This window comes from Esox lucius, chromosome 17 (assembly GCF_011004845.1).
Source record: "Esox lucius isolate fEsoLuc1 chromosome 17, fEsoLuc1.pri, whole genome shotgun sequence".
NCBI classification, from domain to species: domain Eukaryota; kingdom Metazoa; phylum Chordata; class Actinopteri; order Esociformes; family Esocidae; genus Esox; species Esox lucius.
This window is the reverse complement of record NC_047585.1, coordinates 24,779,222-24,798,181: the sequence shown is the minus strand read 5'-3', so window position 1 is coordinate 24,798,181 and position 18,960 is coordinate 24,779,222. Positions and strand designations below refer to the sequence as shown.

At 45.2% G+C, this 18,960-nt stretch overlaps 1 protein-coding gene across 16 annotated transcripts in view; it reads right to left on the bottom strand.

Annotated features, from left to right (window-relative positions):
* The window catches only part of foxp4 (forkhead box P4), a 126,433-nt gene that overhangs the window by 49,789 nt on the left and 57,684 nt on the right, over positions 1–18,960 (bottom strand). For all 16 annotated transcript variants that reach the window (XM_029113800.2, XM_029113804.2, XM_029113806.2 and 13 more), the window contains exon 3: positions 2,711–2,800. In XM_029113800.2, the coding sequence (XP_028969633.1) occupies positions 2,711–2,800 (90 nt within the window). The remainder of the gene's footprint in view (positions 1–2,710; positions 2,801–18,960) is intronic.

The following is an 18,960-nucleotide window of genomic DNA, read 5'->3' as shown; positions in this document are numbered from 1 at the left end:
TAACCCCTTCAGCCCTCTTCCAGAAGACACACAGATGGCTGTTTCCCCAACAGGCAACTCTCGACCAGAGGCCTTGAGGGAAAGGGATCAGGCTATTTAAGACATATCTTCAGTCCTCCCAAAACTTTCTTCCGACGTGTAAAACGGACGTGAGTACAAAAGGTGACACACGGAGATGTGACGGAGAGAGGGAAGAAATCGTCTGGCAGAACCCAGCTTTCTCCTGAGGACTCAGACAAAGAAAGACAAGTACAACCCCCCCCCCATTATCCCCCTCCCTCAGAGAGAAGAGAACCATCTAATTATTGAGCTCCAGAAGATTCCATTATTCGTTAGGCCTCATTTGCATGTGTGAGAGCCGTGGCAGGGACCAACCTGCGCAGCAGCCATTTTGTGACTGAAGTGAGTCGCCGTGTCACCAGTCGCCGTGTCACCAGTCGCCGTGTCACCAGTCGCTACTCTGAATTGACTGGATTAAATGCCTTTTCCCCTGCAGTAATCACTCACACACCCTCTCACTCATTCTACAGCTCTGCAATTGCATGATTGCTTAAATTACTCCAGTGGAGCGGGGAAGATATGAAATGCTAAATGATTCCTTTCAATAAAAATATTAAAAAAACAAGGGGCTCTTGATGGCCAGGTGCTGTTGAGTTTATAGTCACTTGGAGCACAGCTAGAGATAGAGAGACTCTAGCATGCACACACACACACACACACGCAGTGCCCCACACACACACACACACATTGGTGAGTCAGGGCTCTGAGGGGATGAGATGGGGTGAAGAAGGAGGTGGACAGTGACAGCTCCTCCAGTGGCGATGCCCTGGGCTGCAGTACAGAGGGAAGTGAGGCCGGACACCAGACAAATAATACATAAGAAAAAGAAAGAAAGGAAGGAAGAAAGAAGAGGGAGAGAACACACCTGAGCTCCTGAAGCAGGGAGAAGAGAAAGAACAAGATGGAAAGAACCACAACTAAGTGAATATCTGAGTGTGTGTTATTACAGATATACAGTGAGGTAGATCAAATCCATTAAGAAAAAGAATCCTTTAATCCAACCAGATGAGTCAGGTGAGCCTTGTATTTTCTGTCTAGGTCATCTAGCTCAATTACCTCATTCTGCTGTTCTACCTCATCCCAATTAAAACCCTATTGGTTTGGGACACTTTGCCTTACATTTTTTAACCGACAATGCACATACGTTTTAAAAGTGTAAAGGCATGTGAAATGTTATGTTATAATAAAATGTGTAAATAGTTACGAGTGGGAATGACAAGGGAAAATAAAGCCATAAATCTGGCTTAGATTCAGTATTGTTTGTGCTCCGCTGGTTTCCCTTTCCTCATGGCAGCTGGTCAGACGATCTTCTGTTATTGCACATTGCAGTATTTCCCCTAACAAATATGGACGTTTCTCAGTGTTTGATTTTATTTCAAATTCTTTGTGGTACCGTATGATCTGAGGAAAATATGTTGCTCTTATGTGGTCATACATTTGGGCAGTGTGTTCATAGCCTGTCTTCCCTCGCTAGTCAGGTCTGCCTATGGCAGCCTCTGTCTATAGCAAGGCTGTGCATTTTCTTCATTTTGGGTCTTTTACAGTGGTCAGGTATTCTGTCACTGTGTACTTACTACTTAGGGCAGCATTCCATTTAAGGTCTCATTCATTTTTTGGTCGATTCCTTAACATTGTCTAATAGTTTTCTTTTAGTTTTCTGGTGATTTGGTTGGGTCTGACTGTGCTGTGTATTCCATCTCATCTCACTCAATTTGTTTTTCTACCTCATCGCTCTTCATATGTCATTTACTTCCCCTCTCCTACTTCACTGTTCTACCTAATCCCTCATTCTGCATTTTCTACCTCATCGCATGTAATTTACTTCATCTTTCTTACTTCACTGTTCTACCTCACCTCTCTCTGCTTTTCTTCCTCATCTCTCTCTGTTTTCTACCACATCTCTTTCTGTTTTCAACCTCATCTCTCTCTGTTTTCTATCTCTGTTTTCTTCCTCATCTCTCCCTGTTATCTACCTTATTTCTATTCCTTGTTAATCTTTGTAGCAGTAGCAGTACATGTGTAATGTAGTTACTAATTGTTAATGAACAGAGCACAACACTAAAAGAGGCCCTAACACGAGTTCCCGCTGTTCTTCCAGAATGGTCAGCACCATGGAGGTACACCTCTTTATCCAGACGCACCACAACAGGAGTCAGGGGAAAAACAATCTGTGTGCATGTGTGGCTTTGTGAGTGTGGCGAGAAACGAGTGTGTGTGTGTGTGTGTGTCAGTGGGGATCCTGCACTCCAGCTAACCCCACGCTCTTTACTCACTGAGGAATTCAACACTGAAAACAGCCCAGTGCCCCATCACTACAAAGACCCCATTCACAGAGACAGAGAGAGAGAGAGAGAGTGAGTGAGTAGGTGAGAGAGAGCGAGAGACAGAGGGAAGGAGAGGGAGGGAGATAGGGAGGGAAAAGGAGAGAGAGATGGTGGGGTAATTGTACATTAACACTGAGACACGTACACACCTATGGTTCACGCCTTGGAATGTGCATCCATCAGAGCCTTTCAGCAGTTAGAGGTCAGAGACTTACTACAGACATGATATCAACACAATATGACTATCAGTGGCTATGAATCATGGAAGTGAGTGTAGGCTTGACTACTTCATGTGCGCTTGAGTGTGTGTGTGTGTCTGCTCTGACCTGCACAGGGTTCTGTTTGACCTCATTGCTGCTGGGGGAGTTGAGTCCCGAGGCTTGTTGGAGGAGGAACTGTCTGGCTGCCTGGAGGGCCTGGTGAGGGAGAGAGAGAGAGACGGGGGGAGGAGGAGAGGAGGGGGGGTATGGGGGGAGGGAGGGAGGGAGGGGGGGGCAGAAGGGTTACACAATGTGGAGGGTCTCTGTCACCCATTCAACAGATACGTATATTTATACACACACTCACAGGTATAGCAAGTCATTACTCAGAGACACACACTAATAAACACACGGGGAAACCTGGCAGCGAGCCACACAGACACACACAGACACACACAGACACACACAGACACACACAGACACACACAGACACACCAAGGCTCAGGGCCTCTACCAAGTCTGATATCCTCAACGCCAGATCCACACCTGGCATAACACCGTGTGAGCCCCTCCCTCCCATGTACCTCCCCCATCTCTCTACATCCCTACCTGTGTTCTCCCTGTACGTCTCCCCCTTTCCTCCCCCTCCTTTCTCCACCACCTGGCTCTCCCTCCTTCAATCCGTCTCCCTCTCTCCCATCCTCTTTTATCTGGGTGCCAAGTAGGCTCTACTCAGGATGTAGTGTGTCTGTGAATCTGGATGTGTGTATGTATGAATCTGTGTGTGTGTGTCAATATGGTGTGTGTCTATGAATCTGGATGTGTGTATGTATGAATCTGTGTGTGTGTGTGTGTCAATATTGTGTGTGTATATGAATCTGGATGTGTGTATGTATGAATCTGTGTGTGTGTGTGTGTCAATATTGTGTGTGTATATGAATCTGGATGTGTGTATGTATGAATTTGTGCGTGTGTGTCAATATGGTGTGTGTCCGTGAATCTGGATGTGTGTACGTATTAATCTGTGTGTGTGTGTGTCAGAATGGTTTGTGTGTCTGTGAATCTGGATGTGTGTATGTATGAATCTGTGTGTGTGTGTGTGTGTCAATATGGTGTGTGTCTGTGCTCCAGAGAACTCTGACTCAATATTCCTCCCTTCTACCCTCTCATTCCATCTCTTTCTGCCCCTCAGTACCAGCTACTGACACTCCTCCAGTAAACACCAGCTGAAAGCCACCCTCCCTCCTCAGGTCAATGTTTACAGTGTTGTCTGGGCACCACTAGTTGTCTGTTTCACATGGCAACAGGTTCCAAGTCTTGCTGCTGCCCATTGCAATGTTTCACCAAACAGAAACAGGAATTTATCAATGTTTGACTTGACACTGTTTTGTTGGATTGGGATAATTTCAGGGAAATATGTGTTTCTATTGTGGTCATGCATTTGGCAAGAGTTTAGGAGGTGCAGCTCAGTTTCCACACATGGGAAGCGTGTGCATGACAAAGTGATTGGCAGGTCTGCCTATGGCAACAGCTCTCAACAGTAAGGCTGTGCTTCCTGAGTCTCTACATAGTTACTGTGCCCGCCTCACTGTCTGCCACTGTATACTCTATGTTTTCCAACTTGCTCTGTTTTTAATTGAGTTTTTCAAATAGTAATCTTTTTGTTTTCTTGTGATTTGGTTATGTCTGTGTTGTTGTCCTGGGGGGCTCTGTGTGGTCTTTTTGGGTTTGTTAACAGAACCCCAAAACCCAAGACTCCCTCCATCCTCCCTCTCCTTCTATCCCTCCAGTTTGATCATTCTGTTTCGCCCCTGAAGTGTGTGTTAATTGAACATGCGTGTGCGGACACAGGCCGTCTTTGTGTCAGGGTGGGAGTTACCTTTGGTCATGTCCGTTTGAACACATGAAAAAGACTCAATTTGCCCAAAACACGCAAGACTCGCCAATCACCACCACCCCAAACACACAAACACACTCTCAAAAACACAAAACCAAGTATTTACACACACACACACACACACACACACACACAGTGTAAACACAAACATCATAAATCAGCAGAGTGGGTGAGGCGAAGTTGGGGGGTGGGGGGGGGGGGGGGGGGAGACAGCAGGATGCACATTGGCTTCCTGACACTCTGAAAAGAGGGGAAGGTTACTCAGTAAATATTGATTCATGAAAAAAAATGAGGCGGGGGGGAGGAAGGGGCGCTGGGGTGTGTGGCTGGCCAACCCAACTGACAGGCACTGACACACCACGCTTCCCCAAACTGGAAACTATTACTCAATCAGCTCTCTGACAAAAGAACATTTCACAAGATAAATAATGTCACCACTAAAGTATATTGTTGTTGATATTACTAATGGTCACCCCGGGATCCGTCGAGTTACTGGAACCTACGCGTCGGAGAAAATGGACTGGGAAAGGGAGAGAGAGCCAGATCAGGAGTGTGAAAGAGAAAGGGAGTATGAGGGAGAGGGAACGAGTGGGAGAGACTGAGGGACGGAGAAAGTTAGAAAGATGGGGGGAGAGAAAGAAAGGAGAGGAACGGAGGGAGAGAAGGAAGGAGGGAGTCAAAGAGAGGGAGACTAGAAGGAGCCCGTCCAACTGACAGTATAAACGATGAAAACCATCTGTATCAAACACAACTCCTACTTCTGCTGAGGCCGCAATTAAAACACACACTACTAATGCCACACACACCAAATACACACACCTTCACGCTTAAAATCACTGTAATACTAGCACGGGAACCCACCCTTATGTTGGTTTGACCTGGGCTTTGGCGGCACACACACGTTTGAGCGTGCACACACACACACACACACACACACACCGCCCGCCCAGCTCTCTAGCATGTGGTGTGAATTACTCCTCACTCCTTTGACATCGGGAGTGTGTGTGTGTGTTGGCCCCAGCCAACACGTCTGGCAACAATAAGGGACAATTCTGTCCAAATTACCACCCTGATTACCACTATATTAAAGAGGCATTTATGGCTTTCACTAACACTACTACCACACTGAGGTGAGGCCTGTCTCCTCTCCCGTGTGGCTCCTTCGGGACATAATGTCTTTCTTCTCATATCCTAAAGGCTGCACTCTTTCAGTCAAAATAATCTTCAAGCCACCCCCAAAAATAAAACAATAAAAAAAAAACAACGGTAAATGTTTCTAGACTGTAAAACAGGGATCGTTAGTAATTTCAGATCAAATGACCCAGAGTGCCATAGCTAAGTTCATTCCAAGGATGGGAAACATTTGTTTACATGCCACTGCAAATGGAAAGCTAGATAGGCATTATACAAAACAAATAGGTAAAAAAGGCATATCATAAGAAATGTACTGTGTTGCAAAAAAAGAGAAAATATTTCTAGTATGAATGACAAGGGAATATGGAATGGAATGAATATTATTTATGTTCACAATGCTGTTAGACATGGTTAGACATCTTGCTGCTGTGATTGCACATTTAAGTAATACACCTAACAGATAGAGAGGTTTATCAATGGTTTATTAAGCAGGAGGTGAGGAAGTGCAGCTCCATTTCCATCTCATTTTGTGAACAGTGTGAACCGTTTGGCTGCCTCTCTCAATAGCTAGGCCGTGCACACTGACCCCCCCCCACCCCCCAACCCCCTCCCCCCCCCCCCCCCCACACACACACACACACACAAACAATATAACAAAGTCACTTTACATTTTAAGTAAGAGCGCTAGAACCCTTCTCTCCACTGTCTTTCCTGGCCCAACACCTCCTTCTCTCCACTGTCTTTCCTGGCCCAACACCTCCTTCTCTCCACTGTCTTTCCTGGCCCAACACCTCCTTCTCTCCCTGGCACCCACCCCCAAACCCTGTGGCGCTGCACCTTTAAAGAAAATATGAGGGAGGCCTGAGAGAGAGGCCCAACAACAGAGCCTTTGTGCTGCCGCTCAGCGCACGCACATGCACGCAAGGGAGAACACACACACACGCACGCACGCATGCACGCACGCACGCACGCACACCGCTGGTGTCAGACAGATTTTATTAGAGGAGGGAGGGAGACAGAGGGGAAGGTGGGGTGAGGAGGTCACAGCTCAGCTTGGAGGCCTGTGTGAACTGTGTGTGTGTGTGAACTGTGTGTGTGTGTGTGTGAACTGTGTGTGTGTGTGTGTGAACTGTGTGTGTGTGTGTGTGAACTGTGTGTGTGTGTGTTCTTATGGCCTGTCATCGGCCCCTCTGTAAATCATGGGCCCTGACACAGCCTTTAATAACAGAGCATTTTTTAATTCAGCAGGGTAACACACATTTTCCCTGGTCTTTAAGGGGCTTCAGACAAATGGCTGACAACAAGGCTTTTTCCCCTTGATTGGAGGATGGAGGGAGAGAAAGATGTGGGGGGAGAGAAAGAGGATGAGGGGGGGGGGGGTAAGGAGAAAGGGAGAGAAAGGGGGTATAAAAGGGGGTTAGCTGAAGAGCCCATTGGGGAAAGGAGGGGCAGTTCATTTAGGAAAATGCACACAGTGACCTTGATGTGTGTTTGTGTGTGCACTCAAATTGAAAAAGTGAGGACTTAAGTTTCACACTACCTTTTGCTCCGTCCTCACACACACAATTGATTTATTTAGGCTTGGGCTTAATTTTAGGCTTAGGTTAAATGTAGGCATACAAGTTTAAGGTCAGGGTTGGAGTACATCTAAAACTCAGGGTAAAGGGTTAGGACATAAGGAAAATACTTGTTTTACAGACTTTGATAGCATTTAGAGTGTATGTGTGTGTAATGTATGTGTGTGAGGTTTTGTGAGTGAGTAAGTGAGTGAGTGAATGTGAGTGAAAGCCTGCCTGGCCGTTGCTGGAGGGTACATTTGACATGTCACTGAGATTACACATATGCAACAACAAACAGAGCAAACCTCTCTCTGTCTGCACATCCTCTCCCAGGCTCTGTTTCTCTGTGAGAGTGTCTCTGTGTGTCCCTTTGGTGCGTTTTGTGTGTGTGTGTCTGTGTGTGTGTGTGTGTGTGTGTGTGCGCGCGTTTGTCTGTGTGTCTGTGTGTGTGTTTGGCTCAGGTTGCTAAAGCAAACAAGTCTACTGCAATGAATCTGGTCCCTAATCCGGCTGTGTTTGGGCGAGACAGAGAGAGAACGCAGGAGCAGCAGAGAAATATAAACAGAGAAGGGAGAGAGAGAAAGGGAGAGAGGAGGGGAAGAAGGGAGGGAGGGATGGAAAGAAAGAGGGAGGATGGGAGGGAGGGAGGGAGAGACATTGAGGGAGGGAGAGAGGGAGGGAGACAGGTGGGTACCATATGTTGGAGCAATCCATCAAGACTGACTGAGGCCCATTGTTGACGGCCGAATCAACCCAGCCTCCCCCGCCTCCCCCCATAGAAAAACAGCCCCAGGGCAGACAGTGGGCTGTCTTTGGGGGGTTTGGGGGGAGGGTGACAGGGGGGCAGGTGCTATCAGGTTACTAAGAGCTCTGAACATCAACTAAAAAGTCCAAACCAACTAAAACGACATGAAAAACTGAAATGTTTAACACTAAACACCTGTCAGTCTCATGTCACCTGTTTAAATTCCTCTCCTTCCCTTAGAGAGGGACTGAAGGACTACATACTGACTACATACCACATCTCCCTACCTAGCTGATCCCAGATCAGTATACACAACCATATCTCTCTACTCAGCTGATCCCAGATCAGTACATATCACCATGTCTGTCTACCCCGCTGATCCCAGATCAGTACATATCACCACGTCTGTCTACCCCGCTGATCCCAGATCAGTACATATCACCACGTCTGTCTACCCCGCTGATCCCAGATCAGTACACATAACCATGTCTGTCTACCCTGCTGATCCCAGATCACTGAAGACAGAAAGGAGAGCCAGTTTAGAAACAAACTAAATGTCAATACAGAGTCAATAGAAACAGAGTGCACCAAGTGTGTCACCTTATGGGAGAGGCATGGAGGGCTTCCTGAACAGAGTACGTGGGAATGTGTGTCCTGGAAATGTGACATAGCAGATTGTTGTCACTTATTCCTTTGTCTAAAGTCACTGGTTCCTAAGCAGAGGTAATAGGACCCGAGGGGGTACTTTGCCCAACGATCAGGGGTACTTCAGAATACTCATGAGACCATTGGCTAACCGGTAAATGGCACACAGAGAGGAACTTCAGGGGTACTTCAGAAGGACCAGAATTCAGTAAGGTAAAGGAAGTATAGCAGCCAAAAAGTGAACTACACAGAGACAACATAGTAACCCTATAAAAATCCTGTCCAAATTGAGTTCTTTTATAAGTAAACCTTAGACTGACTGATCCAAGATCTTGTGAAATGCCTGAACTAGCAATGTGTTTTCTTTGACTGCGGTTACCATAATATTTCCGAGGGAATATTTTTTCAGAATGAATCAGATTAGTTCACCGACAAGGGAAACTATAATCTGTCTACAGTATCTAACTTGCAGTTTGATGATAGATAATATGTAATTCTATCATAAATAGAAACTGAAACTGTCGCTAATGCCCACCTGTGAACATCCGTGGTTACGGGAGCCCACGTCTATTGGTTTCTATAGAACATCTGCAGACTCTGTCTTCTACATCTTTTCCACAAGCCCAATGAGGAACAATTGCAAACTGGGGCATGCAAAATCCCTCTGTGATTTGGTTACTAAAATTGTACACTTCACTCAATGTTCAAATGAGAAAACAAGCTGTGAATAGTGTAGATATTATGTTATCTAAATCACTATGAAACAAGTATTTCTTTTTACAGCTTTTGTAAGCTGGTCAACCACAAGTGGAACAGAAACCTACCAGCCGTAGCTGTACCACTGTTAACTGGGCATTCAGTGGATATCTGGTTTCTTCAGTCAATTTAAATACACTGAATATTGAGAAACTGAATATCCACTGAATGTCCGCGGAAAACAAAGTTTGCCTCACTGGATTGAGGAGAGTTTGTCTGAACGCAACTAATGTGGCTTGAATCCACCTAGCTTCCACATAGCCCCTTAAACTGGATCAGTCCTGCTCAAGATTCTACACAGAGAGACTTCAGATCCCTGAGAGGAAGATTTCTCACTGGTCTCACTGGTCTCCATCTTGCTCTCTCTTGCTCTCTCTCTCTCACCACTGCTTTCTCACCCTCTTTCTCTCTGCCCCCCCCCCCTTTTCTTTGTTAACTTGGACTGAGCGAAGGACAAAAACGGAGGAAAAAAAAGGTGTAGCTCAATGCTGTAACACGAGCCAGCGACCAGTGTGTCAGTAAACTGGTGTCTATGGCAGCTTGATAGCACCTGGTTTTAAACACACACACGCTGGTGTTCATTACTCTAGTGAAAATTCAGACCAAAGACAACGAGATGAAATCAATAGAAGCTATAAAAAAAAAAGAAGGTATGCATCGAGAAGTGTTCCTGTTTTCCAGTGTACAATCAAGTTTATGCGTGTGCATCTTGTTCTGTAGCGAGTCTTTGTCATTGGTTGAATGACAAATTGTCTGGGAGTCGACCTCCTCCCACAGCAAACAGATGGCGCACATTTCCAAGTCATTGGAACTTCAGACAGGTTTGTACCACTTTCTATTTCTCAGAACTGCAACAAGCCAAATTTCTATGAGTTAAAATGATCGCAAAGCAATTCACTTTCAATAAAGTTGGGTTTGATTTAACCTATAAGACCATGAAGGCATGTTGTTCGATTATGACTTGACTGAGTAATCTATTTATAAGTTATGTCCTGAATATTTGTTGTCTAAAAGTAGACTATAACTAACTATAACTAAGTCTGAAAATGACTAGTCTGACAAAAGTTCAAATGCATTTTTGTCAAATTACTAAAACTATGACTAAATCTAAGATAGATGCCAAAAATAAAACTGCCATACACACACACACACACACACAGGGAAGCAGAGAGTTTGATTGCTGTTGGGTGACAGTTAGTGGGATAGCTTTATGACTTGGAGGCATATCTAAGTGAAGGCTTGGTTTCAGCCGCGGTCGCTTCTGATGTATCACATGCATCACTGTCAGTCACCACACAAACCATTCACTGTCTGTCTCTATCTTCCTCCCTCATCCAAACCATTCTCTGTCTGTCTGTATCGTCCTCCCTCATCCAAACCATTCTCTGTCTGTCTCTATCTTCCTCCCTCATCCAAACCATTCTCTGTCTGTCTCCATCTTCCTCCCTCATCCAAACCATTCTCTGTCTGTGTCTATCTTCCTCCCTCATCCAAACCATTCTCTGTCTGTCTCCATCTTCCTCCCTCATCCAAACCATTCTCTGTCTGTCTCCATCTTCCTCCCTCATCCAAACCATTCTCTGTCTGTCTCTATCTTCCTCCCTCATCCAAACCATTCTCTGTCTGTCTCTATCTTCCTCCCTCATCCAAACCATTCTCTGTCTGTCTCCATCTTCCTCCCTCATCCAAACCATTCTCTGTCTGTCTCCATCTTCCTCCCTCATCCAAACCATTCTCTGTCTGTCTCTATCTTCCTCCCTCATCCAAACCATTCTCTGTCTGTCTCCATCTTCCTCCCTCATCCAAACCATTCTCTGTCTGTGTCTATCTTCCTCCCTCATCCAAACCATTCTCTGTCTGTCTGTATCTTCCTCCCTCATCCAAACCATTCTCTGTCTGTCTGTATCTTCCTCCCTCATCCAAACCATTCTCTGTCTGTGTCTATCTTCCTCCCTCATCCAAACCATTCTCTGTCTGTCTCTATCTTCCTCCCTCATCCAAACCATTCTCTGTCTGTCTCTATCCTCCTCCCTCATCCAAACCATTCTCTGTCTGTCTCTATCTTCCTCCCTCATCCAAACCATTCTCTCTTTCTATCTTTTTTTTCCTCTCACATCTAAGCCCTTCTCTCTCTTTCTATATTTTTCCCTCATCTAAACCATTCTCTGTTACTCTATTTTATTCACCCTCATCCAAGGCATAAAACAAGCACCCTAATGTTGTTGAATTGTGCCCATCCTCAGCATGGCCTCTGACCCTGACCGTGGAGAATCTTCTGGATTTGTAATGTTGTTGATAAGAGACACTTCCACAGACACATTGTAATAAACATTCTCAGAAATCCAAGCATTAAACAGTCTGTCTGCCTGTTAGTGCATCTGCCTGTCTGTCTCCTTGTCAGTCTGTCTGTGGTTAGATGATAGAGTTCTGATAGGGAAATAAGGAAGGCTTTGGCCTGGAGGGTGTTTTCTGAACGCTGGTATTAAAGTATCCTGAAGCGTTGCTTTGGGAGCAATCTTTACACTGCACAGCCCTACCTAAAAATTTACACAGGCCATACCTACCTAACACTATACACTGCAAAGACCTAACTAATATTTTAAACTTCCCAGACCTAATTAACACTTTACACTGCCCAAACCTACTTAACACTTTACACTACCCAGCGATACTGAAAACATTACATTGCCCAGGCATACTGAACACTTTACACTGCTAAACCAACTTAACACTGACCAGACTTACCTAACACTACCCCTCCCTTATTTCTCTCTATCCTTCTCTCTCTTCATTACTCTGGTAAAGCCTGCTGAACAGAGTGGGTTACTACTCCACTTTGACCAGACTTCAGTACTCTGTTTCTTCACTTCTCAGTTTCCTCACCTCTCCCTTCACCTCTTGCTCTCTTTTTCTGGTTTTAATTAGTCTCTTCCTGCCTTCACCTCCAACCCCAGCTTCCTCCCCCCACACATTTGTTTCAGATCAGAACCAGTAAAGGCAAGGCAGACTAAATCTATACCTATATAATAAGAGTAGTGAAACTACAGCTCTGTCCTACCTGGAACCGCACACATCACTGAGCTGGAATTATCTGAGACGCCTTCAAACACTCTGTCCAGCTACAATTCAATTCTGCTATTTAATGTAATATTTCCGCAGTATAAAGGTCTGAGTTGGAGAGCCAAGGGCCCCTCGTGGCCCGAACTGCCCATTAAAGAAGGAAAAGGCAACGTTCCAAGCCAGCGCAATAAAAAATTCACAAACCCAAAAAGAACTTTCAAATATGCTGTAATGTTTGAAAACCCAGAGCATTTTGGGATTTTTTTAACATCCTATTTTTCACAAAAGGGACCTGTTCTGCCTCCCCGAGAGCCTAGCGGGATCCAGATGTGCTCCTCACCTCCAAGTCACACAAAAAGTTGTTGTTAAACGAGGCGACTTTCCCCGCACAGTGGCTGACTGCTACAATACAAAAAAATGCCTCAGTGTATGACAAGAACTACACAACAACCAGGAAAAAACAATAACATATCATAACACCAACCGATCACTGTTCAAATATTACACCAAATGAATTCAGTACAGACACAGGGAGGTCTGAAGGGACAGTGGGGGAAAGAGGGACTGAGGTAGACAGAAGAGAGACAGAGAGTGTGATCTCATTTCATCACCAGTCCAGCTATAGTTGAGACTCTGTTCATCCAGCTGGTTCTGGGGTTGACTTCAAAAACGTGTTCCACTAACACACTGAAACCTCCAACGTAGAAGCTTGACGTTTTCTGAATCAATAAGACGATTACACAGCCAAAATGAAATTGGTCCTCCCAGCTGGGACAATGGTCTAGAAGGCTCTTCCACAACACCAAAATGACTACCAGAGTTTAGGTTTGAGCCTCGACTGTGTCGCCAGGTGACACATGGCTGGGAAGCTACGTGGAAGGTGCAAACCGGCGAGCATCATCACCCGGGACTTCCTGGTCTCACTGCATCGTCAGCCGGGATTTCCTGGTCTCACTGCATCGTCAGCCGGGACTTCCTGGTCTCACTGCACTCTAGCGACTGTCTGAGGAGGCTGAAACGCTAACGGAGGTGGTCAGGCGAGAATGCCCTCACACTCTGACCACTGTGACTTCCTGGTTGGACAAGCAGAGTGGATAAAAGCAGAATGGCTTCTTGTGGATACCTAGGAGGAAGCTACAGATATCTAGTTGAGGAAGACTCGCCACAAACTCTCCTGTATCCATTGGGAGTTGTTGCTATAAGACAAAGCCATATATACAATTTAATATAACAATGTTGGGGATATTATTGTTTTAAAAAAATAAAATGTGACTATTGTAACAGAAATGCAAAGAAAAATGCATTGCTATCTAGCCCTCAATCAACAGCAAACCACCATATAATGATGACAATGTAAAGAAAAGGAGTAGACACAGGAAAACCTGGCTTCCTGTATACAAAGGTCTGTGCAACAGAACCAGAGAAAGAGCTGCATTTCCTGAATAAATTGTACAGAATAAAATAAAAACATTTAGAGAGTCCCCAAATTTTAAAACAGTATTCAATGAGACTGAGATAGGACACAGAGGTTTGGGCTGGCAGCAAACTACACTACTGCCTGTCAAAAAGATTATTGTTCTACAGACTGTCCTCGTCACAATCTTTATTTATAATTGGACTATATTATACTGTCAATGAACACTTAATTTTAACGTACGATTTGCCAATACTGTATTGATGAATAATGCCAACTAATTCAATTGAAATGTAGGAGGAAAGAGAAAGTTATTGAGAGATCATTTTCAGATAGGAATTGTTACTGTATTGTTAAAATAACTCAGTAATGTTCATATGCTCACCCTTTGACATTGCTCACTCCAATATTTGCAGCATGTACATTTTCTAGAGGCATGTGGTATTCTGGGAGGTGCATTCTGTTTAGTGATGTAAGCCAGTCACCTGGGATCTGATGCTTGGCTAACATTGGCTGGGAGTGGGGAAGGAGGATGTCTTCATGGCCTTATTCATAAATGTTTATGTATCACTTCACTTCGGTAACAGTAACCTGTCATTAATGCCATTCAAGCATATTGAATTTGAATGCTGGATTTAAAGACAGACAGAGATAGAGACAGTGTGATGTTTGATACATTCTGGCCAAAGCAGTAACTACTGTACATCTTAGCACAGCCCAGACAACTAATTGAATGGCAAATAGTACTTCTGCAGTTCCCATTGAACACACACACACACACACACACATACGCACTGCAGTTTCTTTGCGGTTTATTCAACACAGCTCACTTGGCAGGAGCGGAAGGTCTCGCTCCAGACAGGCTCAACCCATAGTGGAAAACCCACACAAGCATACATTAACTCACAGACACACAAACATCCTCACACACACGTTATCTCTCTAATCACTGTATGTTTGACTAGTTCTACCCCACTGTGTCCTGCTCTACATGGGACAGTAGTGATCGCTAAGGTCTTACGTCTTAGCTGGATGACCTCCAGGGCTAGTTAGGAAACTTCTGGTTCGTCCACCGCAGCCAAAATTGCTCTTCTTTGCTATGAGAGTGCATTACTAAGAGAGTCCAGTGATCTTCAGTACTAACAGAATACAGTGCTCTTCAGTGCTCAGAACATGCAGTGCTCATTGGAGCTAAGAGAGTGCAGTGCACTTCAGTGCTAAGACACTTAACATAGGTCTTCAGTGCTCAGAGAGGGCAGTGCTCTTCAGTGCTCAGAGAGTCCAGTGGTCTTAAGTACTAAGAGAGTGCAGTGCTCTTCAGTGCTCAGAGAGTCCAGTGGTCTTAAGTACTAAGAGAGTGCAGTGCTCTTCAGTGCTCAGAGTCCAGTGGTCTTAAGTACTAAGAGAGTGCAGTGCTCTTCAGTGCTCAGAGGGTCCAGTGGTCTTAAGTACTAAGAGAGTGCAGTGCTCTTCAGTGCTCAGTGCTGAAATGAAGCACTCTCTGAACACAGAAGAGCACTGCACTCTGATGAGAATAGCACTAGCCTGGCAAACAGGCCCACATATGGAACACATTTTGCTGCTTTTATTAATAACCAAGAAATCAAACTAATAACGTAGGTTGAGTGCTGCCAAAACCAAACTCAGGAGACAGACAGACGGAAAACACACACACACACACACAGAAAAAATACACACACCACACACAACACAGAGCATATTGGTTAAACAGAGGAACACTCTCGTAGCCAGTCTCTTGGAAATGCATTACACAAGCATGCCTGTCTAACCACAAATAAAAACCTTTCATGTTTTTGGTTCAGAGACTTTTTACACCTGGTATTGGCTTTAGACAGAGGAAGTGTTGTGTGTGTGTGTGTGTGTGTGTGTGTATGGATGTATGCATGTGAATGTGTGTGTTTAATGGTGACATGCTGAGGAAGCATTGAAGCAGTCCGGCTAATATGAACTTAACGCAAAAAAATGACAAATGTCTGAAATGGGCCCACCTTCAACTTCCTTATGGTTGCCAGGTGTGCTCTTGCTCAGTGTGTGTGTGTGTGTGTGTGTTTGTGTGTGTCTGGGTGGGTGGAGGGTTGGAATGTATGATTTAGGAAGGGGATAAATCCTACTGGAGGAAACAGTGATATTACAGCCAGCACTGTGGAGCCACGTCTCACTAAGGACACACACACATTCACACACAGACACACACACGTATCTCTATAGATACACACACATCTCTCCATGGACACACACACACATCTCCATTGCAATGGGAATTCATCACAGCCTTTTTTCTTCTAGAATGATGATAAGGTGGAGGAAGAGGAAGAAAAGAAGAGAAGGAAGAGGAGGAAGAGATATGAGAGATGAGAGAGATGGACACGAAGAGAGATGAGAGAGAGATGGAAATGGAGAGAGATGAGAGAGAGAGATGGAAATGAAGAGAGATGAGAGAGAGAGATGGAAATGAAGAGAGATGAGAGAGATGGAAATGGGGAGAGATGAGAGAGAGATGGAAATGAAGAGAGATGAGAGAGATGGAAATGGGGAGAGATGAGAGAGAGATGGAAATGAAGAGAGATGAGAGAGATGGAAATGGGGAGAGATGAGAGAGAAAAGCTGCATTCCTCTCCTCCCCTGTTGACTTGAATCTGTCTTTAAGATGGTTCACACAAAGAGCCAGAGCATGCAAGCTAATAAGCAACACTTAAAAAGGCCTTGGCAGTCATTGTGTGTGAGTGTGTGTGTGTGTGTGTGTCATTGTGTGCGCCCCCACGCCCTCCACTGTTTCCAGGGTAACTATGTTGAGAGTTCCGCAGTGAGCAATGCACTTTCTTTCCTTCTCTCCCTCTTCACTTTCTCTCTCTGACTGTCTTGATTTCTGCTTGAGTCTCCAATCTCTAAGACAGGACGGGGACAGACTGGACTGAAGACAGGGCAGGGACAGACTGGACTGAAGACAGGGCAGGGACAGACTGGACTGAAGACAGGACAGGGACAGACTAGACTGAAGACAGGACAGGGACAGACTGGACTGAAGACAGGACAGGGACAGACTAGACTGAAGACAGGGCAGGGACAGACTAGACTGAAGACAGGCCAGGGACAGACTGGACTGAAGACAGGGCAGGGACAGACTAGACTGAAGACAGGGCAGGGACAGACTAGACTGAAGACAGGACAGGGACAGACTGGACTGAAGACAGGTCAGGGACAGACTAGACTGAAGACAGGACAGGGACAGACTGGACTGAAGACAGGTCAGGGACAGACTAGACTGAAGACAGGCCAGGGACAGAGAGGGACGGGTGTTAATGGAAATGAAAAAGACTTCCCTCGTGACTGGCCAGGACCCTGGTGGTGTGGTGCATTATGGTCCCCCTACCCACCCCCACTGTGTACGTATGTCCATTGGGGCGCCGAAAGGTGCATCCGTCCACTTGGATTCAGCTAGCGTGATGGATCTGATAGAAGCCCCTGGTTTGAGGACTAGAAAGCCAACCAGTCACACTCTGCATCCTGAAGGGTTGAGGACAAGTGATCTAGCGACTCTGTTCTAGCGGCGTTTGTCAGACTATCCCCAGGAAAGTACAAAAACACACATGCACACACACACACACACGTGCTATACACGCACCAATTAGTGTCAAATATGGTTACTGCTTCCTGACGTGGAGAGTAGCCAATAGGAAATGAGCGCAACCAACGGTGACCAGTGTCCAACGATCTGCCAACATCCATCCCCTCCTCCCTGCATTGCCTTTTCCTATTCTGGGCCGCTCGCTTGCAGCTTTCCCTTCTCTCTTATCCTCCTTTAAAACTCCTCCAATGTGTATCCCTCACTTTCTTGTACTGACACACATTCTCTCCTCACAGGACTCACAACCCTAACCCCAGTTGGAGTTACTCCTCTAACCTCATGACCGAGAACACGTCACTGAGGCTCTCACCCTGCCACCTCACAGGTCATGGCAGTATTCCACATCTGTCCAGGGGAATTAAACACGCATGGGTATTCTTTACAAACATTTATGTTAATGGAGTAATGGAGATATTGGCATGGCCTCTGCAAGATTTCAAGAGTTAGATTATGTTTAGGGTTAGGTATTAAGGCAAGTTGTCAAGGTTATGGTCAGGGTTAAGGTTAGGCATTCAGGTTAGGAATTCATGTGAAGAGTTAAATATCAAGGCAACAGATAAGGTTGAAGGTCAAAGGTTAATTACTAAGGTAACATTTAGGGTTAGGTATTACATATTAATTTCAGTCGTATTAAACAGAAAGCTCTGGAACTCCATAGGTCACAAATCGATTTTCCAAACTGCAGTGTTTTGGGTTTTCTATTTTTAAGATATCTATATATATTTTAAGACACTTTAACTTTAGTAATAAAAGTTTCAAAAAACTATCAAAAAAGACTTGCCATCCTTATATCTAGCGGACAGCTTTTTATTCACACAGAGTGTGTGTGTTAAAATCCATCTATATAAACATCTAATATATACAAACATCTGTGGAGATCTCTACAGTGCATTCGTCTGCTAAACCCAACTTCAGAAAAAGCCTCTACCCTCACCATGGCAATGGCCTTTGAACCAGAGTGTCAACAGTCAACCGCTTGTCATTCACAGCAAGGAGCAAAAGCTGTTGTGTGTTTTCTATTTACCAGCCTGTGTGTGCAAACCTACCCAAACAAGTCCATAGCAGCTAGTCCTTTTCTTTCCCTAAATTGTTCTGTTTCTCACCTCCTCTCGGTTAGGACTTTGTTTCCTTCCTGTGACCCTCTTAGTGTGTTGGTCACCCAACCATGGCTGTGTTCAAAATCCTCCTGATCTGATCTGCGGTGCACTACCTGGCCCGCCACCAGGGACAATGGATGGACGGGATGGAAATCAAATAAAACAAAACCTTGGACCAGAGCTAAGTAAGGCGGTCGTTACCAGAGAGATCAACCTGGAAAATCAGAGTGGCTGTCCTTGTGGCCATTTTTGCCCATAGTGACAGAGAAGAACAGACAGATGGACAAAAGAGTGGGGAGCGAGGGAAGCAGCAACAAAATAACACTAATCAGCTCCCTGGGCCTTGAGAAAGAGCAGGAGAGGGAGGAATAGAGTGGTGGAAAGACAGAAAGGGGGAGAGTGAGAGAGAAAAAGGATGGGGTA